The following is a 25,002-nucleotide window of genomic DNA, read 5'->3' on the forward strand; positions in this document are numbered from 1 at the left end:
TTATTTCTTATGATTACATATTATAAACCATTGAAGAAAATATATTAATAAAGTTTATTAATTTAATATAAGACGTCACTCAATAAGTCTCCGGTCTGACATATTAACGGCACTAACTCAAACTTTCATTAGCTTCAAAGCTGCAGTGTTACAAGTTTTTGTGGCATTACCGATTGCTGTCCATTCGGTTAACTACCCATTTGACTCTCGAGTATAGTGATGAATCGATGTTTCTTCCATTCATTGCCATATATCGAATGAAGAATGAAAAGAACTGGAAGATCCCAGCTAGACGTCAAAGTGCATGTCTTTCAGAAAGCTTTGTATAAAGTTAACAATTTTGTGAGAAAAATGTTTACAACGCATTTTCAAAAAGCAAGTCCATTGTGCCAAACTGCATCGAAGGTAGCCTTGATGTCGAGTAATAAAAATTCGAGAATAAAAATTTGATTTAACAAAATGACGAATTTTGAAAAGTTGTTATATAGTGTTGCGTTCCTTTACAGAATCCAAACTGTTGCGAAAGGAGGAAGTCATTGATTTTATTCAATATTTTACTAACTCACGCAGTAGCAACCATGATGGCTTTTATGCTTGGGGGCAATTTTGTTGCAGAAAACAACATAACTTGAGATAATCGTTTACAGTGTTTGTTAAAGAGTCGACCCCTTTTTTAGGTAACTGCTTTCTATAAATTGCAATTTCTTTTACAACTCGCCGATTAAGAATTTCCATTTGAATGGGAATGCAAATTAGCAGAGAGCTGTGAGAATCAAAGCATTTTTGCGCGTTCATAAACTTTATATCGTAAGTAATTGCATGTTAACAGATATAATAATAGCCATATACAAGTAGTTGAGGTTTTTTCTTAGTTTTAAAAGTTAACCGTTGCCTAAGACAAATAGATTGCCTTAGGTGGCGGGTGTTGGCGATTCGTCTTCGATCGTACACAATTTTCATACAATGTTTACATTAAAAAAATGCAAGGAGATTTCGTCAAACACCTTCTGCTTTCACAAGAGAGCGAAGACGAGAAACAAACGAGGCGATGTGCGGAAGAAACGAAAGAATGGTAAATGAAATTTTATATACGGTTCGAGACGTATTTTGAACAGACAACATAAGAACTAAATATTATTAAGATTGCCTTGTTTTTGAATTTGGAATAATTAAATCTGCTATATAGTCACTATCACTATGTAGGTAGGTCGCAAGTGATGGACAAAGATTACGATCTCTCAGACCGTACTAAGTTAGGTTAGGTTGGGCTAACAAAAAGACCATTTTAACATCGATTGCACCTGTACGTATTGTTCTACAACGAGGCAGTTCCTATTTAATGATAATTGTAATATTCATACCTATCGAATAGTCGTAATGGTAGAAAAAATGTTTCCCAGATTTCAGAATCCCGATCTGAACTTTGATGCATTAAGTTTTCAAATTTGATTCTTAGCTATTTTAAGCTCGAAATTTTTGAAAGAGTTGAACAATTGCGATTACAGATAATGACATAGAATCTAAATATTTGTCCAGAATGTATTTATTTGACTTTGTAGGTCGCAAACGAAATAATGAAATTAACATACAATAACCTTAAGCTATGACAATGGATGTGAAGCACACAACTTTCACAATCACTACAAACATAGTGAGGTAACATAGAAGTGGAATTTTAAAGCAACAATAACAACATTTTACCTTTTAATGAAATTGCTTCAGTCATTAGATCATTTTGAAAGAGAGACAAAGAGCAGATTAATCAATATGAAGCGGAGCAGAGATTTTGTTTGCATGTTTCTCACACAAAAAGAGCGTGCAAATGGTATGAATTTTAGACGAGAGTATGCGAATTTCATACTCTTTCATATTACACCAGCATTTATATGGAAGTAGAATTGTACGACGAGCAACAACAACAACAATAATAACAACAGCATAGTAAATTAAAAAATAAAAAAAATAAAATAACAATAATAACTCAAATATTGCTATTTAACACAATTTAGTTCCGTACACACGAAGCGGTTGAAATCAGTTAAAACAAAAACATCAAGCTATCGACAGCAAAAACTGTTGCTTTGCTGAGATTGCACGGAGCTGGAAAATGTTGAGCAATAACTAAAGGAATTCATTACAGAAACTAACAAAAAAAAAAAAAAATAAAAAAAAGTAAATAAATAGAATGTTGATTGGACTGGAAAACCAAAATAATTTTTAAAAAAATAAAATAAAATACTGATATAAAATTTTTTAATAAAAAATGTAAAACAAAAGATTATAAAAAGAAAGGAGTAAATAAAAATCAATTAAAAGAAAAAATTATAATTTTATTAAAAGAAAGTTATTTACTATAAACTTTATAAATATAAATCCAGAAAAACTTTGAATTAGAATTCAATAAAAGAAAAAAAGCAGAAAAGTCAAACGCGAGCACTCCGCGAAATCTGTCAATTTTAATTACATTTACAACGATAAATAAAAACAATACATTGATCGTACCATCTCTCGCATGAGCGGTTTTTAATTCAAGAAAGGGTCGCTTGCCAACGGATTCCGTTGGGAAGTATATTCCATAAAATCAAAAATCAAATTGAAATAATTAATTTAATCGCGAAAAAAAAAAAAAAAAAAAATAATAATAATAATTTTATAAAAAATTAAAATATGGTTTTCTCAAATTGCATAAACTGAGTAAATTTAGTAAACGAAAAAAATTAATTTTGGAAATTTTTATTGCAACGTTAAATATAAGTTTAAATTTCTTCTTCTTTAAATCATGGATTCTTCGGTAGATGGCACAGCGGATCTGTTAAGTGCAATCATGGACTTTAACAGTTGTATGACATTAATTTTAGATCCTGGATATTTATATAAATTTCTCAAATATATTCAGTTATCGAAGTATATATATTTTAGTTAGCCTTATGTTATATGATTGCGAAATAAAGATGTCATATTAAAATAAAATATATTTTTAAATATTTAATTCAAAAATATAAAAATATTTTTTGCAAAGAAGAAAACTTACTCTCCTCACTCTCCTCTCTTTCGTAACAATTAGTAATAACTAGTGATCACTTTTTTAAACTATCCTTGATTTGCGTCAAACTCTGTTTTTGCATATAGATCTCTCTAGGTGTGTCTGACTAACTAAGATATGGAGATGTAATCACATACTTCGCAAGTCACATGAAGACAATTTTACAAAATTTGACGACTTATTTATTTACTCGTTGACCATGAATGAAATTCAGCTACCATGGACTTACAGCTGAATTAGATCGATTTTTAAAAATAAATTTCATTCACTTACGATAAACTCTAATAAAATGTATTAAGAAGGAAGATAAAACATAATTCATGCGTAAGTAAAGAAGAGAAAAAGAAAAAAAAAAAAAAAACATGTACATAATATGCAGCAGAGAGGCACACTCCCAACCGGGCCGCAAACCGTTGCAAACATGCACAGGCTTGGCAACCAATTTTAGTTAGCAGCATATTTTAGTCAGTTCAAATACGACATAGAGTGAGCTCGCATTCTATAGAGAGTAGCTTTGATAGAATTTAAAGAGTCGGATATTGGATTTAAATTATAGATATCCTGCAGGTACTTAAATGGTTCATACTTATATCTACGTTGACTGAGCTTCATGAAAATAAAGTAATTTACCAGATCGACCAGGAACCTAATGAAGGCAAGGTCAGCAAAAGCAATCCATTACCATAAAGAGACAACGGGCGAATCCCTCTGGACAATTAGTACCGGTTGCTAATGAACGACTGAGGCATATTCAAGCATTAATTTCACTAAGCTAAGATGCACAACCACTTTCTAACATGTGTGTCGTTAATAATAAAGCCAGACCTACCTAAAGTACAGAACTACTTTTCAATTTAGGTAGCTTAATAAGGAGATTAAAGCAAAGTTGTTCGTCGAACAATCTCCCTAAATCAATAAATGAATCCACATTTTCCAATTTGTGTGAATTAATGAAAACATTAAGTCGGAAATGTATTCGGCCTAAAGAAGGAAAGCTTCTTGCTTTTTTTTTAGATATGAATGGATAAAATTTTCTAACCAAGTTATGTAAATCGAACTGAAAAAGAGAAGAGTGCGATTCCATTTTAAGTGGGGAAAACAATTTTAAACATTAGCGTAGTCGCGGAAGGGAGGTCAGTGACGTACAGGATAAACAGTCAGCGGGCTAAGTGGCACCCTTGAGAAGCATCTGTGTTCACGGGAAATTCATCAGATTAGATGGAGTTGACAAAAACTCTCTCTGACCAATCCATCTTGCGGAAAAAAAGTCGATTCATTTCAAGGCAACAGCAAGGCTCGGAGCTTAAAGACCAATAACTTATGGGTAACTAAACAAAAGGCTTTATTAAATTCTGTATATAAGACATTATTGTGAAAGCCACTAGAAAAAACCCTGAAAATATGGCAAGTAAACTCTAATAAATTCTTGACGGCTGATCTTCCTTTTAAAAATATATATGCTGATATGGACAAATAGAATATTTGATAGGGTTGGTTAACAGTTCGTTCAAACAACTTAGGCAGAACACTCAACATAGCAACGCCTCTATGTTTCCCGGCTTGACGCCTGTTTCCATTTCCGTGAATAGGGCGTAAAGAAGCTACTCTTCCAACAAAAAAGGGGAAATCCCTGTCCGCAGAGAAAGAGTGAAAGTCTTTGCAATAGCATTACATAGTTCGCCAGAGCATGATTTCAGTATACATGATGCAATGCCATCAGGTCCGGGTGCATAACTATATTTCAGTGAGCTTACAGCTTATAATATGTGACATTCAGAAGTGATCAAGTTTGAGATCGATGTAAGGTCCCCATTTGATGTGGATAATGACCTGATGCATTGACAACAGCAAAAGAAAAATACCGTCGGAAAAATCCGGCAAAAAGATTCACGATTTTAATAGACCCAGAGAAGTCACAGCGTCGATGGGAATATGGAGATTCTTCTTAGGAACGCAACATGGTTATAAGTACATGCTTGCCACTGGATGAAGGGTTAATCTTACAAGACATCCTTCTTATTCCGTTGTTGTTCAACAAGGCTTTCAATTACTTACGTATTTTAAAGACAAATTTGAACATAACATGAAGTGACAGAAATTCTTCGAAGGTCTTTTCAAAGTGACAGATCTGTGCGAAATTCGTCTTCGAAATTCGTCGTTTTGTTTTCATGAGCACTACTACGTACAAGGTAGGAAAAAGAGGTAGTCGTTGCTGCATTAGATAGAAGCAGTACATGATCCTCTCCGTTTGTGGGTAAGATTGACCTCTATGTTGCTCAATAGTACGTGAAATAAATGATGCATTGCTTATGATCGCCTACGATGAAACTCTTCCACTTTCTCTGTGATGTATACAATGCGCTCATTACTATTTTAAGAACTTCTCTGATGGATAGGTCAAGCATTACGGTTGCAACATCAAGTTGAAGCAACTTTGCCCCCTATTCTCAGCTTCCTGTAAGCGAACACCCGATTTAGAATGGACGCGGAATTTAATCATAAATTCTTTGATGTCACATCTTTATAATACGACTCGTATTTATTCACCTTTGAAGTTTGTAAACGTCAATCTAAATGCACTTATATGAAGATCCGTCTAAGACATTCATCATAAAGCAATAAAGTCTCCTTTTAATTGTTTGAATGGATGAACGGTCTCACATTTGAAGCGGCTCAAAAGCTCTAGACGAGTAAAACTAACATCAAACTAATTTATACTAAACTAAAATAGATAGAATAGAGATTTATCTGGAATGGGTTGTACAGTTTTGAGCGTTACTAAGATCAAATCTTTCGTTTTACTGCAACTTGTATAAAATCGAATAGTAATAAACAATGTGTTGGTTTCAGGAAAAAGAACTGACATAATTATTTGCCAGTAAACAGAATTATGTTTTCTTCATTATTAAATAAATGTCTTTAGTAGATGTTACTCGTACATATAAATTAACTGGCATTTGCTGTAAAACTATTCAGCAAATCTGTGCAATATTGGTAAACTCATGTATGTTATGCTTTTTACATAAAACACATATGCAACATTATGTATGAACTGATTCTCCCTGAGATATCCTAACCAGACGTTTTTCCTTAGCAATTCACCTCACCCTGGACTTTTAAAGTTGTACTTTCACCTTCTGTTTTGCATTACTACTCTAAAAGCTAAATATTCAAGGCTTTCTAGTTCTAGACTTTCACAAAACGTTGCAATTTACATTTATGCTGCTTTTATGTGAAGAAAAATTCTGGTAACCTTTTCTAAGGCTAAGGTGTAACTTCCTCCTTTATTATTATTCCAATTGCCACTATTATCCAGCACTGGATAAAAAAAAACAATGCTTGTTTAGTAAACGTTAGCATTCATTCATTCAAACAGGTTCTCCTTCAAAATCAATGTTTATTACTTGTGAAGCACATATATAGTAAAGTAAGTACGCAACAATAAATATTGATTACATGAAACCTAATAAACCAATAACAGCAAAGAATTAGTCGTTTGTCTACTCTTGTATTATATAGTAAGACTGAAATAATAATTTATATATTCTATATATATACATATTTATATATGTAATAAATATATATAATATATAAATATTAAACAATTCTGCACACATTAGCAAAAAGTTTTCAATAAAATAATAGGGATTAATTTATTCAAAATTTGCGCAAAAATTGATTTCTTATGTGTCTTTGCTAAAAATTACAATTTTGTGTCTTTGCTAAACTATGATTAAACACAAAGTTATTTTTTATACTCTAAACCGCTTGTGGTAAATTTGAGATGGCTTCGTCTACTATTATTATTAATCGATCAGATGTCTATCCGCCCGTCTCCAGGTCTGTCAATATATTTTTATATTCAACCTAAAGGTCGCAAATTTTCGAGATATTCATGCCTTACTTTTGAAAGATCGTTATATGGAAAAAAAATTCTCTACTCAAAATTTCTCAATAAAAGCCGCTAAGTAATACTATTTCGACTGTCAAAATTGGCATTAAAATTTAGTTCGGCAGAGTCCATTTTTGCAATTCCCTCTCATACAGTTGTTCTTATGAAAATTGAATCGTTATATGATAAAAAGATCTAATCGTTAATGTTTTATGATGAAAATTTGTGCTTGATAGCAATTTGACATAAGAATTAAGTGCACGCAATTGGAATCGCATCGGTCTATTTCTTGCAGCCTACTCCGTATAAGATTTCTCATGAATAGTAAGCCCATCAGAAGAATGCTTACTATCTAATATGTTATGATGAAAATTGGTTCATAATAGCAATTAAGCAAAATATCAATATTAGAGAATTTGGATCACATAGGTCAATTTCTATACCCTAGCATATATAAGTGTTATCATGAAAAGCAAGCCTCTAAATATAATTTCTAGTCTTCTATGAAAAATAATAAAATTTTTGCAAAGAAAGTTAAGTTTGCTAAACTTGGATCTATGCGAGCTTTCATGATATGTAAGCCTATGTTCTATTCGGCTCACATCCCAAAACACCAATATTACTCGACACCTGGCAAATTTCTATTGTATTTCTGTAAGAATTCCTTCATGTGTAAGTAGTACTTCAGGTAGGAATTAGAAGGTTTCAGATTGACAGACTATCTGTGATGATAATCGTTTTGTTTGTTTGTTTGGTTTCGGTAAAGAGAAGGTACTAACGGTTATTTTTCAAATTTGAATTATCTTTGCGATCAGTTCTCTGAAGAGTTAATTTGGCGTAAACGATTTTTTTACGCTGGACCTGAAGTGTCCCAAATCTTCACTTTTAAAGCCGCCTGTATTTTAGGGCCATATGCTCGAATGACTATATATGCGAAAGTCTGTTGCGCATAGTAATTTTTGAGTTTTATTTTTTTTGTCCTCTTCGAGTATCGAATTGTTCGTGCAAAAAAGCTTTGTTATCATTCCAGCTTTTTATTCTCTAAAGCTGAATGACAATAATATTGCTAATGTATATCCTTCGGAAAACTTATGCGCTGGCTATCATCATTTGGTAATAAATCGACTTTAGAATATTTATATTGCATTTGCCTTCATTGCCATAGACAATCAAGCCATAGTCAATTTTGATTAAAACAAGATATTTATAATGCATGTACGAAACTTTTCCAAGCTATGTGACATATAAGGCTCATTCTAGTTTGAATGGAATTCTTTAATTGAAGGCCATTTCAGTTCCAACGGTACAATATTCCATATAAATGCACATTTCGGATTGGCAAGTTATCATCTATGTGTATCAGTACCAGAGCATAGACTATGTAACCAAAATATTAGTTTCAGTTTTTTTTTTTTTTTGCTTGTTTTTGGTATACTTTGTAGCAAAACAATTTGAAATTCATTTATTTATGTTTTAAATTGAAAAAGTCAACTTATTCACTTAAAGTTTAAGGTAAAATTAAATCATTATCAAAATTATTATAATCTATTCAAAAACGAGGCGAAAATTTATATAAACAAAAAGCCATGTCTCTCAGTGAGAGCACCGCGCGGAAAAGAAATGATAATACACTTTTGCGATGTCAGGTTGTATTAGATAAACGAAAAACTTCGTAGCGCCTTTTATCATTGATTAACTTAAAGTCTCACATTTTCTTATAAAACTAACCCGATCAAGCCAGAAATTGAAGGCAACACTCCACAAGTAAAATAAAGAAGAAGCATTTGTGACATTTACTAATTCAGCCAAAAGTAATTATGTTTTGAAAGTTAGCTAAAATTCCGAAAGAATTCACTAATTTTACAATCACATCTCGTCTTAAACGATAAGGTTCCGAAAGCTTTTGAAAAAATTCAGTACATTGTGATGAAAACGATTTACCAAAATTTGCAGCACGCAAGTTGTTGTTTGCTTATTTTCGCTTAAGTCGATAAAATTTTTCAGAAATTAAGGAAATCCAACACTCATCTTGACATGACATCATTGCTGAAGATTGATTTGAACATTGATTAATAGCAATTTGGAACGATTTGAATATCACCTGAATAAATAGGGGAGAAAACAGTAGGGGAATTTCATCCGTGAATCGTTGCTGCAACAAAAATCGTGATCCAATTGTTTGTGAAGAGATAAATAACAAACGGTGCAAGGTACAATAATAAACGAAGAAGATCGTGGTCCAAAGTGGACCAAGCTGCTCAAACAATGCACAGCTTAGGTTAACGCCATGTATGACAAGCTACTACAACCCGGCCAAATGATTAATTCCACTCTCTATGGCCACTCTGAAATTAATGAGATTAAACAGCAAGGGATTAATAGGAAAGGTGTCACAACAACATCAAGCTAAACACATTTTTAATGATTTATAAAAGTCATTATGATGAAATGTTCACCTGATTCGTCTTTAAAAGGTCGGACGTATTATGTATAATAGCTCTTATAATGCGTTAATAAAACAAGTAAGAAAATTCGATTCGTCTTTGGGGCTCAAAAAGATTGAAAAAGGAAATAAGTAAAAGAATTAATTTGGGTCGTAGCGAGATCTTTTGTATCCACCATAAACGTCGTAAAGTGGATTATATCAATTTGTATTATTGTAGTTTATGAATAAAGAGCAAAAAACCCATTTTCGTGCTCCTGCAAATGGAAATTCTCTTAGCTTATGTTGTATCGCGGATGTGTCCTTTGACCAATTGTGTCCATCATCAACCTGGATACAAGAACTTTTAATATTTCAGCCAAATTTGAAACCGTTAGTTCGGTTCTTGCGGTCTCTCGGTCTATAGAATGTTGGCACTGATGGACAGACAGTCGTGCTCGCATGCTTACATCGATTTGGAATTTGATGCCCATCAAGAATATTAATATGTTTTATGCCCACTCGTTTTGGCAAAATGCATATATCCCCATCCTCTGACGGTGGGCATAAAAGTTCGCAAATATGGAAATTCCGATACATTATAATGTTCCGAGTCCATGGCCATGGTATATTCTACTTTTGTACAGGTACTCTAGGATCAGCTGTTAATACACATCGAAATTTTTATTGTTGTAACTCTGGGGATATAGTCATTTTGCGATATCCAGAAGGAGGTTTCAGAACTTCCATAACATATTTGACTCTATTCTACTCTTGATCAGCACCAAATTTTGAATCGTTCTAAGCGCATTGATCTGCCCGTCGTTCCGTTTATGTAATGTGTATGGTAAATGTGGTCCTAATCGAAAAAATAGCATTATTGACTTCAAATTGCACGCAAATTGAAAATTAGCGAAATCGGTCAAACGGTAGTCCTATAAGAAAACATAAACTGACAACACCTTTGTTAACTGAAGTAAAGAAGATGAAGTTTTGCTCATTACTCATGAACTACAATAGATAAAACGATAAACATTTTGATGCTCCTACCAGTAAATCGAATATCATTTTCTGAATTGATCTAAGCCTGTGTGACCGTTCATCCGTCTGATGTCTGACCATGCAAATTTGTGTCCAGCCAACAGAACGCAATTTGTGAGAGATTTTGATGAAATTTGATACACTGATATGCCTTGACCCAAGGAAGACAGCATTTGGATCGGTCCACTTTTCCCCATATAAATGACATGAGAAAATGTTGCAATTTCTCGACAAACGTCACCGAGTAGAAGTATTTTGACATTCTATGTTGGTACGAAAAATTTGCCACGGCAGGGGCAATTCTTTGAACCCCCCTCCCATATAATCGTTCCTACGAGAACTGAATCTTTTTATGATAGTGAGGTCTAATATTCAATATTTCATGTGGAAAATTGATTCATAATAGTAAATCGACAAGGAAATCAACCCTACTTTGGACTACGTAGCTCTATTTTTTAGATAGCATAAGAGCTGTAATGATAATATGAAACTTTATTTGTCAAAAAGGTTTAATTTTTAATATTGTATGGCGAAGATTGATCGCTGGCAAATCTGCCATAGGGGACCTACGTCTTTGCATGTTATCGTAATTTGTGGTTTGTCATGATGGACGCAACTGGAAACTAATAAAAGCTTTGCCAGGTAATTTTAGCTTTCTAAGTTTAGATCACGTTTACGTTTGAGCCTCTTCCAATATGAGAATTTTATCTCTTATTAAGGAAATGAATGAATGACTGTATTAGGCAAAGTTGCTTAAGGCATCTAAAGATCAGCCTTGCCGATTCTTACTCTGTGTGTTTCAAAAATATGTTTCTTTTTATGGAGAAAACATAATTGGTTCATTTTTTTGCCCCGCCACTGTAAGATGAGCGTATACTCATTTCCTTTTTTTCCAAAATATATATAAAATGCAAAAGGAAGCTTTAGAGACACTATAAAGTATTTATATCCCTGATTAGCGTGAAATTCTGAATTCATTTAGCGATGTCCGTCCGTCTGTGCGTCTGCGTGATGCGTGTTGTTAGCCTTCTCCTGGTCGCAAAAATGAAGATATCAACTTCAAATTTAGTAGAAACATTCCAAGTTTCTGGATTCACGCGGGTTGGTATTGAAAATGTGGCAAATTTGGTCAGAGCAGAAGCGTGCAATGGAGGGTAAACTGAAGGCAATCCAGTTTTTTTTAACAAAAATTTTTGATTTTTGCTCGTTACTCGGAAATTGTTAAAGTTAGAAGATTGAAATTTTTCACATTTGCTTTACGAGACACTCTCTACTCTCTAGGTTCATAGAGGGAACCAATCGGCTGTATCCACGCAAAGTTACGAGTAATTAAATTTAATTTTTTTTACCTTATTGAGATTTAATGCTTATTTATCATAAGGCAAACAAGACCGAATGTTTAAAACCATTTTGTTCATTCCTTAAATGAAAATATTATATCTATAAGATTATCTGCCTAAAAATGGCAGAATGTGAAAAACATAGTGATGGGTATCTGAGATTCGGCCCCCGTCGAATATATTTTTCTTACTTGTCCTCATTATTGTAAAGATGAATAAAAGCTTCTAACGAAAGGACTCTAACAAGAAAATTTAATAAATTTTTGATTTTAGTTCCTATGTGTTGAAAGAGGAAACTCCATTGCACTATTTTATGTTATTTTATAGTTTTATAATTAAAGAAAAAGTAGTCTTTATACCTTATGTCTTGAATCCAAGAGCGTTGAATATTGACTAAAAATTATACTAATTTGAATTGATTAGTTCCAACTCCTTTAATTGTTTCAAAATACACACGGACGCTGTATGGGCACGTTCACAACTGTTAGGTGAAGAAAACAAAAAAATGATCTCAAATTTTCTACGAAACAAAAAATAAGAAAACAAAACGGTTTACCGATCTTCTTCATGCTTCATTGCCTTATCACACTTTTTAATAATATGCTGTATAATGTTCGTATCAATGTCTCTGACGGCGAATAGATTCTCAAAAAATTGTAGGACGTCTTCTTCACTTAATAAATTATCGGGAGTGAACTGTGGATGCAATACGAAAAAAAAAAAAAATAGAAATATGAAATAAAAAATTCCTTACAACATAAATGTGTTAGCTTCAGTTATAAATACCAAATTGTTATTCTTGAGAATGCAATAACGCAAACATTTCCCATTGCGTGAAACTTCCTCTTGTTCGCCTTGTAATATATCGCGAAAGCCTTCTACGAATTTAAGAATCGAAACTACATTTATTTAGATACTTGGCTTTTTTTTTTTTTTTGAAGAAAATATTTTGTTTTTTTCATTTTTTCATTACCTTCAGTTATTTCAATTTTAATCGTATTCGCTTCGTCTTCATAGCATTCACGAACCGATTCTCTTATCATGTCCATTAATATTTCGAAATTACTTGCCTGCTTTGCCTGCATAAAAATATTTCAATAAAATATTTTCTCTCTTGTCGTATTTCGAAGCTTGCTTACCGGTGTTAATTTTACGAAAAGTATAAAAACGATATAAAAAACAAATTTCATTATTTGCTCAGTGAAAAACATATCAAGACCAATCTTCTCTCTTGCCTGAATTTAAAGTAAAGTAAGTTCTATAAATTTCCGTACGTTGCAAAACGGTATTCACATAGAAGTGAGGTCATATACGATTCTGGCAGCATCTTATATACTTTTCATAATAGATAACTTACAAGTTTGAATACGTTTCTTAATCTATTCGAGATGAAAGTTTTTTATCTTATTTCCTCTCAGTTCGAACCATCCGGATCGGTTCATGTACATATTGACCGTCAGACGAGATCTAATAAATAATATATTTCTGAATTTTTAAAGAAACAAGAGACAAGATCAACAAGACGTTGATGCAAAGATATTACCCTTGAACGTCAACAAATACGTGGTGTTTCAAATCTTAATAGCATCCAACTGCATAAGAAGATGGCTGAGCCTAAGTTGGACACTTTAATTGGCACGTTTTAAGAAAATGTGGATTTATATATAATTTAACAATAATCAAAAACATACATACCCATTTTATAAGGTATCCAAGAGTGTGATAAAATTAATTTACCCCTTAAGTCATTAGAGAGTATAGGAGTAATTAACTCACACTTACTGCCACTAATGATGAGAACTTTTTTTTGGTAAATTTATTCCTATTGTATATAAAAAATGAAGTAAAAATATTATAGTTGGGCAAGGCTGAGCATACCCTACATCACTTTGCCAAGTACAATTATGCACTCGTTTTTGGTAAGAATACACCAAAAATTCCACATCATTTCGATGCAAAAGCAAATTTTTCATGGAAGCCCGCATATTTTAGGGTACCCAAACCATCATATGGTATGATCCAAATTTACCAAGCTTGAGAAATGAGCATTTTTGTCCACATAACAGCTTGCTTTCCATCAGAACCTTTATATATGCTGGGGTCTAAAAAATTGACCTATGTGATCCAAATTCTCCATCATTAATTTTTTTTCAAAATTGCTGCTAAAGACCGATTTTCATCATAAAATATTAAAAATGTAATCTTTTTCTGAAAGAGTTACTATTCATAAAAAATCTTATAGCGTGTCGGGTTCAAAAAATAGACTCATGTCGTTCAAATTTGTTTCACTTAACTTTTATGTCAAGTTACTGTCATGCACTTTTCATCATAAAACGTTAATAATTAGACCTTTTTGGCTTACATTTCCTAAAAATCCTTTTATGCGGCGGTATGCAAACAAATAGACCTACTTGGTCCGAATTCGGTAAGGTTAACTTTTTTGTGAATTTGCTATTATAAACCAATTTTCACCACGAAATTTATACCAGGGGCGGTCTAAACTAATTTTGATAGCGTCCGTCCTTGGATGCACGCACGGTAGTTGTACCTAATTTTTTCAAACTATCTCAAAATCTTGCAATCTGTAGGTTGAATATAAAAATAGATTAGACAGCCATCAGCTCGACAGACAAGCTTAGATGGATTCTAAATCGATCGGTATAATAAAAGAGAGGTCTATCGCAAATTCTTTTGGGTATTACGTATGTCCACCCAATCTTAATGTACCATGTACCATAAGTGGTTTAGGATATAATAAATATATTTTATATGTATATATAAAATAGTCTAAAATCTATTCAATCTTTAGCTCAGAATATGACGTAAGATGCGAAAATGATATGCTGCGCAAGTCGCAGCAGGTCAGCGTCAATTGAGAGGGAGAAGTGGGATAAATTTCCAGTTATGCGAAGTTAGGTCAACATGCGCAGCTCATACGTTTGCTTTATCATACACAAAAAAAAAAAAAAAAAAAAAAAAAAAAAAAAAAAAAAATTATATTCGGTCGTGACAAAATCTTTTCTACCCATCACCATTATCCTAAAAAAGACAGAAAAGAGGAAAAATACTAAATTCTCATACTCTATAATATTAAGTGGGCGCGGTTGGTTTTTTTTATTTTCAGAAAAAAAATTGGAAGCCTTTAACGTGTTTCTCTTGTAGTTTATGAGTAAAGAACGAAAATCACATAAAGAAAAAGCGATCTGAGGTTTTTTCGCATGTTTAGTAGAAGTTTAGGTCACTTTCAAGTCTTTTCGCGAATACGGACAGATAGACAGATGATTGGATGGACATGCTTAGACGCATTCCAAATTTAAAACTGACCAAGAATTTATATACATTAAGGGTTTTTTGAAGCTTGTTTATATGCGTTATAAAGAATGTGGATTCAAATGAAATTATGACGAACCATGAAATGGAGTAGGCGTGGCTCATTCGTTGAAATTTTTGCAGATTTATCTGTTATAATTCATGAAAACCGGTTGTGCTCTCAGTTTATGCGATCGATATACCAAAAGGATAGATCTACGCCTTATCCTCTAATCAAATTTCATACAAAAGTTATTGATAGATTATAGATAGATAAGAGATTCTATCTAAACCGAATATCTATATATCTATAAATATATATATATATACATTTTTTTTTTTTTTTTTCTTTTTTGATTATGAGTATATGGGAAACGGCTTTGTATATTCCAATAAACACCACCGAAAGGTGGGGTAAATATTTACATTGTCAAAACGTTTGCAATACCCATAAGGAAGCTTCAAAGACCTCATATGAGCATGTGCATCTGTGCGTCTGTGTATATGTCAAAAATGCAGATATTGATTTCAAAAATTTCCGAAAACATTGCGAGTTCTTGCATACAGTTTGGTAACGAAAACGGGAACAATCGCGATGGACCCACATATATTATTCATATATTTCACACAAATATTTCCAGCTTTAAAGAGTATGGAAATTTAGTTGTGCCCTTTTTTTTTTTTTGTTTTTTTGAAGTAACTGCGGTGGGTATAAAGGATTCGATCGCAAGCGAACATAATTTTTTTAATTCTTTGTAACGCAACTGTGGCTATATCATCCATCCCTTTGTCAATCAATTTTTGAAGTTTCAAAATTTAGTCATTCATTCTTTACGCAGATCGAATTGACAAACGAAGGGAACTCTTTACTTATTTATATAAAACAACTTCAGGCCATAATGGTCTCGATCGGTTATAGAAGAAAAATTTTCATATGTTCAGAAATTTCGAAGCCCACTACTGAGAAATGCAAATATACTAATATTTCCTAATACTTTATGAGATTTTCGGCACGTAATTCGTTTACGTTGCAAATTTCTGAGAAATATATCTGCAACAGCAGATATAACAAAAGAAAACATGTATAAATTATATGTAAATAATTTGGGGAAATTTTCCATTGACAGGTATGTGAACGGCTTGCATGTCTATCGATTGTTGCACAAACAGGATGTTTTGCCAATAAATATACAAAATTAATTTAAGGCACGATTTTCTTTCAAAAGTGATTAAAAAAAAAAAATAGGAGACTATTAGGCAAAAACAAAAGTTAAGCCATCTGCTCGCAGTACATCGGTTATTAGATAGAAAACGATTTCACTAGAGATACATTACTCTGCCAAAAGTGCTTTCGAATGCTTTGTCGTCTTGGTTTATCCTCTTTTATCCTTAAAATCAACTTCTGCGTAAATAAAAGTTGAAATTCAATTACCAAATACACTCAAGGGGAAAAAAATCGCACACCCATTACATTTTCATTTCGAACCTAAATATTTATTAAATTAAATTTAAGTTGCAAACATAACCTAAATAACACTAAAGCACAAGGTGTTAACTTTTGAAAAATTCGTAACGGTTTGCCATGACCTTCAAAATCTTTACAGTAGCAATAAAACCATTGAAATACCCAAAACCGCTCGTTTTAGGTAGCGCTGAAAGGTTCTTTATCGAATCCAAAGACATTTAGAACAAGGAAATGGATCGCATATCAGGAGCAGTTTCTTAAATGGTTACACTAATTGAGACTGGAAACAAAGAGCAAAAGCCAAGTAGCACAACAGCTAAATTAAAGCCGATATGCTTTTCGACGGGTACACCAGTGAAATCAAGAGGCTGGTGGCTACAGTCGATGTCTCAGCAGATAGCCCTCCCTTCTAGCAATGCAAGACCACATGCCGTCGCCTGAATGCGTCCGTACTTGGAGAAGCTTGCTGTCTTGGCTACGATGTGGCCTTCTCGAAGCCCAGATTCCGATCCCAATGAACATCTACGGTAGGATCTCAAAAAAAAAAAAAAAAAAACGAGCAGAAACAGGGCGCCTACGAGTCTTGGGGAGCTTCGAACCGCCATTACGAAAGAATGGAATAAGGTACCACTGGGACTTTGTGCGAAAATTTATCTATTCGATGAAACACCCGATGGAATCGCATCCAGTCAGGCTCGTATTAACAAATGCCTTTCTCTAATAATTTGATTGTTTAAATATCCTTTTATACCTGGTCAGTGTTGCTGAACCAGCGCTACCTGAAACGAGCGATTTTGCATATTTCTATTGTTTTATTGGTCAAGGGAAAGCATTAGGTGTTTTTTTAAAAACTGACAAAGTATACTTTAATTTAATTTAAGTTACATTTGCCAACTAAACTTAATTTAATAAATACTTTGGCTCGAGCTGAAAATGTAAGGGTTATACGTCATTTTTGCTCTCGAATGTATTTCTTATTAAAGAAATTATTAATTGTATTAATTGTAAAAGAAATTATTAATTAATAATGTATTTCTTATTAAAGAATTATTAAATTGATCTTATGATCGCTGGTTGTTTTTTCATAATTGTTTATAGTAATTGTTATTAAGATTTTAATTTGGATGCATATGTAAAAAGAGAATGAAAAAGAAATAAATAAATAAATAATTACATGTCTAGGTGTCATTAAATATTTTATGGAAAATTATCTCAATCGTTCATTTGTGAAAATTTTAATTCTTTAGTTAACAACAACTAGCAACAAATTATATAATTTAGCTTTCACACGTTCACCAAAAAAACTAAAACAAAAATTCAAACACAACGATATAATTCTCTCAACCTATAATTAAGTTGATAATGAACATACTGTAATGTTTTTATGTACAATATATATGAAAGAATTTAAAAAAAACAATAACAACAAGAACAAAAATAAAAATAAAACTATTGAAATATAAAAACAATCGACAAATTAATTTTAATTTTTCCCCCCATTAATTTGCTTATTACTTAGTACAATAAAATAAAAGCCGTTGAATTCTTTCATCGCTTGTTTATTAGAATCTTACCAGCGGACTTCATTACAACGCAAATATTTCGTCTCGCTTTCCAGTTATTTTGTGTAAAAATCAATTTTGAAAAAAAATTCAATTCAATAAAATATGAAATTTCTAATAAATCTTTGTCTATTAATTACTGTAATTGAATTATCAATTGTTCGGGTAAATACAATAAAAATATAAAAACAAAAAAACCAAACATAAAATAAAGTAATCTTAATATTTTCATCATATTATTAAAGCGAGCAATGACTGCTTCGGCAACCTAAGATTTAAAATATGGTTTCAAATTTAATGATACGATGATGATGGTGCGACATATCTATCTATAGCGTAATGAAATAGTATTGCAGTCTGTAGTAGTATAGGATTTAAAGGAAATTTCCAAAATGAAATTATTTTCCATTTCATATCAACAAAATAGATCTCAGGCATTAATATTTGCTTTGGGGTGAATCTGCCAAACTCAACCAAGTAAAAGGTAAAGGTAGACGTGAACGTATATAATTAATTATGAACGCATCATTGGCCGCATCATTGGGAACGTATTTATATAGTACAGGAGCATGCTGTCGGTTAGTGTTCACGACGAGATTTCAATAAAAAGCTTCTCATTCCTCCTACTTTTGCATCAAGCTAGGATGTGCGAATAATGGGGAACTGTGTACGAGCACAAGAATTTGTCAAACAGCCTACAGTGCATTATATTCAATTTCACAAGTTTCAAAATTCCGAAAAAGTAAGAAAATTATTTTCGATCGTGAACGAATCTTTTTTATATCTATCAGCGTGATGCTAAAAAAAGGACGAAGAAAACGCACTACATCTTCATACTCTATAATATCGGACGAGCATAGATGATATTTTCTATTTTTGTATAGTGGATGTGATGTGTTTTACTTTCTGAATAACAAGCAAAAAGCACACAAAGTATATATATATATAATCTTGATCAGTAACACAAATCTAAATCGATTTAAGCATGTCCGACTGTTCGTTTGTTTCAAACAATCTCACAATCGCAAAAATGCGGCTATTAACTCCAAATATGGCAGAAACATTGAAAGTTCTTACGTCCAGGTTGCTATTAAAATTGGGCCAAATCGGTTGAAGGGCACTCTTTCAGTATTGCGTAAAGTAAAGAAGATACCTCTGTTTTTTAAAAGGAATGAAAAATTGTTTTTTCCCCCATTAGTCATAAATTATAGCAGATTAACCTACAAACATTTGAACGTATGTTCTATCAGCAATGCTGCAGCACCTGCACAAAAATGAATAAAAATTGACCATGCCCACTCAATCAATATCATAAAGTATCAAAATTCAATTTTGTTTTGAATGCGTTTACAACGCGCAGAAGTAAGCTTCAGAAATCCGAATTCACAATGCACCTAAGCATGTTCGTCCCTTCATCCGTCCGACCGTTCGTTTGCGCAACTATGTAGTATCTGCGATACACATTCGCCTGTTCGCAAAAATCAAGCGATCACCTATGAACTTGCAAAGGAATTTGAATATGACTCAAACTTTTCAAACAACACGCCTACAATACCCGCAGGTCTATCTATGTTGGCCATTTAACGGTCGACCGCTGTGCATTATATTTTATTTGTTTTATAACAATCGGTATTGGAGTGTTTTGTGATGAATTTCCCTTTGGAATATTAGATTTGATACAAAATTGCGAAATTGATTAGATGAAAAGCGATCGTTTTTTATGGTTGCTGACTGACTGTTGATTCAATTTCTTTTGCCGAACGCAAATTGAAATTCTTTTACTGTTACGGCCGTGTTTGTAAACGAATCGTGTCCGTTTTGAGACTTCATCTGAAGCAATAAACTGAAAATATGTAAGCTAAGCTATAACGTTCTGTTTAACGTTAACGTTGAACAACGAGCGATAGAGGAACAGAGTTGAATCCATTCAAAATTTTGCAAACAAATTGAAAATGTTTTGCGAGATTCGCGATTAATGCTTCGTAATGTTGCAAACGGAAGAACTTATCTAATAACTACGAATCCTTCATAAGCGTAAATGTGAAAAGTGACTTATACCGCATTTCACGCAACTTAAAAGGTCGAATCTAGAAAAAGAGAAATGGATATTTTTTTTTCTAGCTGCCCCAGATATTTCTTGGAATTTTGCTTCTAATAATTATACGCATATATAAGCGAATAAACCTCACTTACGCTAATTACGTTCAGTTACTTCCCCTGCCTGGCGCTAATGCTGACTACAGCTTTTTTTAAATGTAGCATAAACACACCGGTATCTATCTGGTATCTATCTACATTAAATTGAAAGACGTGAAAGCCGATTTTTTATATTTCTTTGGGAGGTAAGACTTCATTCTAGTGTACACGCTATCTTCTTTTTTTTTTTTCTTGACTTTGCTGACTGTATCCTGCTTTTTGGTCTGGGTAGAAAAAAAAATGAAGAATATCGATCCGGCAATTTTATGAGCCTTACACTGTTTAAAAATTATTTAAGCAGAAAATCAAATCGCAGCTTAAATATGTCTTGAATTTGTAGTCAAGTGATAGAATGCCGATTCAATGCCGATTCTATTCTGAAAAGATTGATGTCATTTGCAACGGGAATGAAATTCATTCGCATTTGAAAGCCAGACTTTATCACATATCGTAAGGGTAAATTAAATTTGTGAGTATGTATGCAACATCCAGCAAAAAAATCCACCTTTTATTTTGCACATTCATTCAAAATCATTTTTAAAATCGTTTTAATAAAAGTCTGTTAATCTGACCGCATATCTATGTAATATCTGTTTACGTATTTTTTATTTAGTCTTCAGGTCAGCGAATTTTCAAATCTTGCCCTCGCGCATGTGTTGATCCAAGAACAAACCTTGTTAAACATGCTTCAATCGAGAAGTCATTTCTACGATCACTTTCCCATACAAAGCTCTGTTGGGAACAGATCGTTAATAAGTAGTGTAGCATGCTCAATGGTCGACCTTGAACGGTCATAACATTTTAAAATTTTAATCGCTAACCTGCGTTCTTTAATATTTAGTAATTGCTTGGTTGCTTTACTAGAAGGGATAGTGTTTGATTTTAAGTTATTAACAAAAAAAGAGAAATGAATTAATGAAAAACTGCGCTTATATGTCTTATGCTTATAGAAGCTCAAAATTTATTTTCATTGCAGTCCGAGGAATTGACTAAAGAAAACGCTTTGGCTGCTGCCAATGATTGTAAAGATGAAACCGGAGCTACGGACGGTAAATTAAAATAAATTCTTCTTCTTACGATATATTTAATTGACCTTGCTCTTACGCACATATTAGACGACATAGCTGCCATTTTAGAACATAAGCCGGCTGATAGCACTGAAGGCAAATGCTTAAGATCTTGCGTGATGAAAAAGTTTGGAATTGTATGAGAAAAAAAAAAAAAGAAAGAAAAATTAGCATCACATGAATAACTCTTGCTTTTTAAATGGTTAACTGTATTGCAGATGAACGATGATGGAAAACTGGTTAAAGAAAAAACTTTAGAAGTGGCTCAAATTATGATTACAGATGATAATAAAAAGGAGTTGGCTATAGAAGTGGTAGAGGCGTGCGAAAATTTGTCAGTCAACGAGGATCAGTAAATGAATATAAATTGTTACTCTATATATATGTTTTCTGAATTATGCGTTTTTCTATTTATTTATTTTTTTTTAAGCTGTGAGGCGGCAATCGAATACGGTGCTTGCTTAAAAGAGCATGCCGAGGAACAAGGTCTTTTGCCACCAGATTTTTAGAATTTATTCAACTCAGTCAATTTTAGCAAATACTCTGGCAATACGTAATTATGGCTCGTCGCTAATTTCCGTTTCTTCGGATCTTAATGTTATGAAAAATTTACTCTAAAAAAGAAAATCCAGAATAAAATAGAAAAAAGAAAACGTTTGCAATAGAAAACGGAACGGCTTTTTACTCGTAACTCGAAATTACTTGCAAGGAATATCAAATCATCCCTTATTGCTCCCAATTTTCTATTCGCTGTACAATGCGCCAAAGACAAATAAAATGAAGCAACTCTATAAATATATACCACAAAAAAAATTAAAATTGGTCTTTGCTTCAAAAAAAAATAATTTCCAAAGAAATTTTTTACTTCATATAATGCAATATATGTTTTTATTGCAATCATGCAATGCAAATGATGTGTTCAGCGCATTCATTGTGTTAAGCGCTTTAGACAGCATTGTCGTCCATAAATTTGTTGATTTTAAGCAAGCACTAGTCACCCTGTAAAAATAAAACATAGCACAAATTCAGTACGTATCTAAATAAACAACAAGAAAGCTCGAAGTCGAGTTCGAGAGGCTTCATTTAACACTTCCTGCAACAAGTTTTAAATATTTAATTGGAATGATTTTGTAACTGAATAAAATGAAGAAAGTTTTAATGGTGGCTGAAAAGTCATCTTTAGCCACCTCATTGGCGCAGATCTTATCAAATGGCAAATGCTCGTCTAGAAAGGGTTGGTAGACGGTTAACAATTTCTGTAACATAAAATGACGCCGGTTTTTTTAACTTCCTTCAATTTGTATGCTTTAGCTAATAACAACTGCCCGGTACACGAATGGAGTGGACAATTCCGCAATCAAACGGTATTGTTTCGTATGACTTCCGTATGTGGCCACGTAATGAGCTTGGAATTTGCAGGCAAATATAATTCTTGGGATAAAGTAGATCCCATCGAATTGTTTGGCTGTCCCACCGAAAAAAAGGAAGCAAATCCCAAATTGCATATGAATAGTTATTTGGCACAAGAGGCACGGGGATGTGAACATTTGGTTTTGTGGCTAGATTGTGATAAAGAAGGCGAAAACATTTGCTATGAAGTCATGGCGGCCGTAGCACATGTCATCCACAATATTTACAGTCGCAATATAACTTATCGTGCTCACTTTTCTGCTATCACTGAGAAAGATATCAAGAGCGCTATGGAAACGCTGGGTTATCCAAACGAGAATGAAGCGAAATCTGTGGATGCTCGGCAAGAATTAGATTTACGTATAGGATGTGCTTTCACCAGATTTCAAACGAAATTTTTCCAAGGTCGTTACGGTGACTTGGATTCAACTTTAATTTCGTACGGACCTTGCCAAACACCAACATTGGGTTTTTGTGTAAAACGGCACGATGATATACAAACATTTAAACCTGAAAGCTTTTGGTATTTACAGTTGAAAGCTGGTGAACCAGAATTTAACTTCGATTGGGCACGGGTGCGATTATTCAAAAGAGAAATAGCTACTATGTTAATGAATTTGGTCAAACAACAAAAGGAAGCTTTGTTAGTATTAACGAAATTTCGAATTTTATTTTAGTAATCCAATACATTCCCATCTAGAGTTGAAAGTGTTGTTTCCAAAGAGCAATTTAAGGGTAGGCCGCAGGCTTTGAATACCGTAGAACTAATGCGTATTTGTAGTGCCGGATTAGGTATAGGCCCCTTTCAAGCAATGCAAATAGCTGAACGTCTATATACTCAAGGATATATCAGTTACCCGCGAACCGAGACCAATCAATATCCAGCCAATTTCGATTTAAAGTAAATATGTGCGTCTACCTTTTCAAGCTATTAAAAATTTAATTTACCTTCCGCAGAGCTGTATTACATATTTTGAAATCTTCAAGCGAATTTGGGAGCGAGGCTCAAGTAATTTTGGGTGATTTCAATCCACCTCGAAAAGGTAAAGATGCTGGTGATCATCCGCCTATCACACCTATGAAATTGGCTACCAGAGCCGATTTTGATGGCGATACGTGGCGTATATATGATTTTATATGCCGTCATTTTTTGGGCACAATCTCTAAGGATTTAAAATATCGCACTACTACCGTTAAATTACGTGTTGGTACTGAAATGTTTAGTTGCGTTGCAAACGTTTTAATAGATCCTGGCTTTACAAAGGTCATGACATGGCAAGCATTTGCTCGTGATGATCCAATACCACCTTTCGTGGAAGGTCAAAAGATTACAATAAATGATGTGCGCTTAGCCGAAAATCAGACTAGCCCTCCAGACTATCTCACAGAAGCAGAATTGATTACGCTAATGGAACAGCATGGTATTGGGACAGACGCGTCCATTCCCGTACATATTAACAATATATGTCAGCGTAATTATGTAACCATCGGAAGCGGTCGTAAACTTATACCTACTACTTTGGGTATAGTATTAGTTCACGGTTACCAAAAGGTAATGATACCAGAGTAGTAACTGAAGATCATCCTTAACATCTCCATTTTCAGATCGATCCTGAGTTAGTTTTGCCAACTATGCGTTCCGAAGTTGAGTCCATGTTAAATTTAATTGCGAAAGGTTCAGCGAATTTTAACGCCGTACTTGAACATGCCATAGATATATTTCGTTTGAAATTTTTGTATTTCGTTAAGAATATTGCCAGCATGGATAGTTTGTTTGAAGTATCGTTTTCGCCCTTAGCTGAAACAGGCAAAGCGCATTCGCGTTGCGGCAAATGTCGTCGTTACATGAAATATATCCAATCGAAGCCGGCACGCTTACATTGCTCACATTGCGATGAAACTTACTCTCTCCCAAACAACGGCACTGTAAAATTTTATCGGGAATTTAAATGTCCGCTTGATGAATTTGATCTGCTAGTTTTTTCAACGGGCGCGAAAGGACGTTCTTATCCTTTCTGTCCATATTGTTATAATCATCCTCCCTTCAGGGATATGCCGAAAAATGCTGGATGCAATTCTTGCACCCATCCTACGTGCCCCCACTCGTTGAACAGCCTCGGTATATCAGGTTGCGTGGAATGCGAGCATGGAATTTTGGTATTAGATTGTACAATAACTCCGAGTTGGAAACTGGTTTGCAATAGGTGCGATGTTATTATCAATTGCTTCAAAGGAGCAACCAAAGTGACGGTAGA

At 33.4% G+C, this 25,002-nt stretch overlaps 3 protein-coding genes across 3 annotated transcripts in view; 2 read left to right on the top strand and 1 right to left on the bottom strand.

The window, feature by feature from the left end:
- Positions 1 to 12,143: 12,143 nt before the first annotated feature.
- On the bottom strand, positions 12,144 to 12,784 carry LOC119645061. Its single transcript, XM_038044943.1, has 4 exons — positions 12,712 to 12,784; positions 12,525 to 12,616; positions 12,295 to 12,434; positions 12,144 to 12,219 (listed from the first exon to the last, which is right to left on the bottom strand). Exons 1-4 carry the CDS (start codon positions 12,779 to 12,781, stop codon positions 12,144 to 12,146), a joined length of 378 nt encoding a protein of 125 aa, XP_037900871.1. The 5' UTR covers positions 12,782 to 12,784.
- A 5,272-nt stretch (positions 12,785 to 18,056) lies between these two features.
- LOC119636528 (general odorant-binding protein 19d-like) lies at positions 18,057 to 22,087 on the top strand. Its single transcript, XM_038031926.1, has 5 exons — positions 18,057 to 18,239; positions 21,247 to 21,319; positions 21,386 to 21,474; positions 21,556 to 21,689; positions 21,768 to 22,087. The coding sequence occupies exons 1-5, from the start codon at positions 18,180 to 18,182 to the stop codon at positions 21,844 to 21,846; spliced, it is 435 nt and encodes a 144-aa protein (XP_037887854.1). The 5' UTR covers positions 18,057 to 18,179; the 3' UTR covers positions 21,847 to 22,087.
- A 275-nt stretch (positions 22,088 to 22,362) lies between these two features.
- The window catches only part of LOC119645114 (DNA topoisomerase 3-beta), a 5,855-nt gene continuing 3,215 nt past the window's right edge, over positions 22,363 to 25,002 (top strand). The window contains exons 1-5 of the mRNA XM_038045074.1: positions 22,363 to 22,571; positions 22,649 to 23,390; positions 23,448 to 23,648; positions 23,705 to 24,299; positions 24,353 to 24,997. Coding sequence (XP_037901002.1) covers positions 22,481 to 22,571; positions 22,649 to 23,390; positions 23,448 to 23,648; positions 23,705 to 24,299; positions 24,353 to 24,997 — 2,274 coding nt within the window. The 5' untranslated portion in view covers positions 22,363 to 22,480. The remainder of the gene's footprint in view (positions 22,572 to 22,648; positions 23,391 to 23,447; positions 23,649 to 23,704; positions 24,300 to 24,352; positions 24,998 to 25,002) is intronic.

The sequence above is a fragment of the Glossina fuscipes genome, unplaced genomic scaffold, assembly GCF_014805625.2.
Source record: "Glossina fuscipes isolate IAEA_lab_2018 unplaced genomic scaffold, Yale_Gfus_2 0, whole genome shotgun sequence".
NCBI classification, from domain to species: Eukaryota; Metazoa; Arthropoda; class Insecta; order Diptera; family Glossinidae; genus Glossina; species Glossina fuscipes.

Excerpts from the sequence above, each read along its gene's own strand:
- LOC119645061 (XM_038044943.1), bottom strand. The coding sequence starts at position 12,781 with ATGATAAGAGAATCGGTTCGTGAATGCTATGAAGACGAAGCGAATACG. Across the intron at positions 12,617-12,711 it reads TAAAATTGAAATAACTGAAG|AAGGCTTTCGCGATATATTA; the intron begins GTAATGAAAAAA and ends TTAAATTCGTAG. Across the intron at positions 12,220-12,294 it reads ATGAAGCATGAAGAAGATCG|TTGTGAACGTGCCCATACAG; the intron begins GTAAACCGTTTT and ends TTCACCTAACAG.
- LOC119636528 (XM_038031926.1), top strand. The coding sequence starts at position 18,180 with ATGAAATTTCTAATAAATCTTTGTCTATTAATTACTGTAATTGAATTA. Across the intron at positions 18,240-21,246 it reads TTGAATTATCAATTGTTCGG|TCCGAGGAATTGACTAAAGA; the intron begins GTAAATACAATA and ends TTTTCATTGCAG. Across the intron at positions 21,690-21,767 it reads TTGTCAGTCAACGAGGATCA|CTGTGAGGCGGCAATCGAAT; the intron begins GTAAATGAATAT and ends TTTTTTTTTAAG.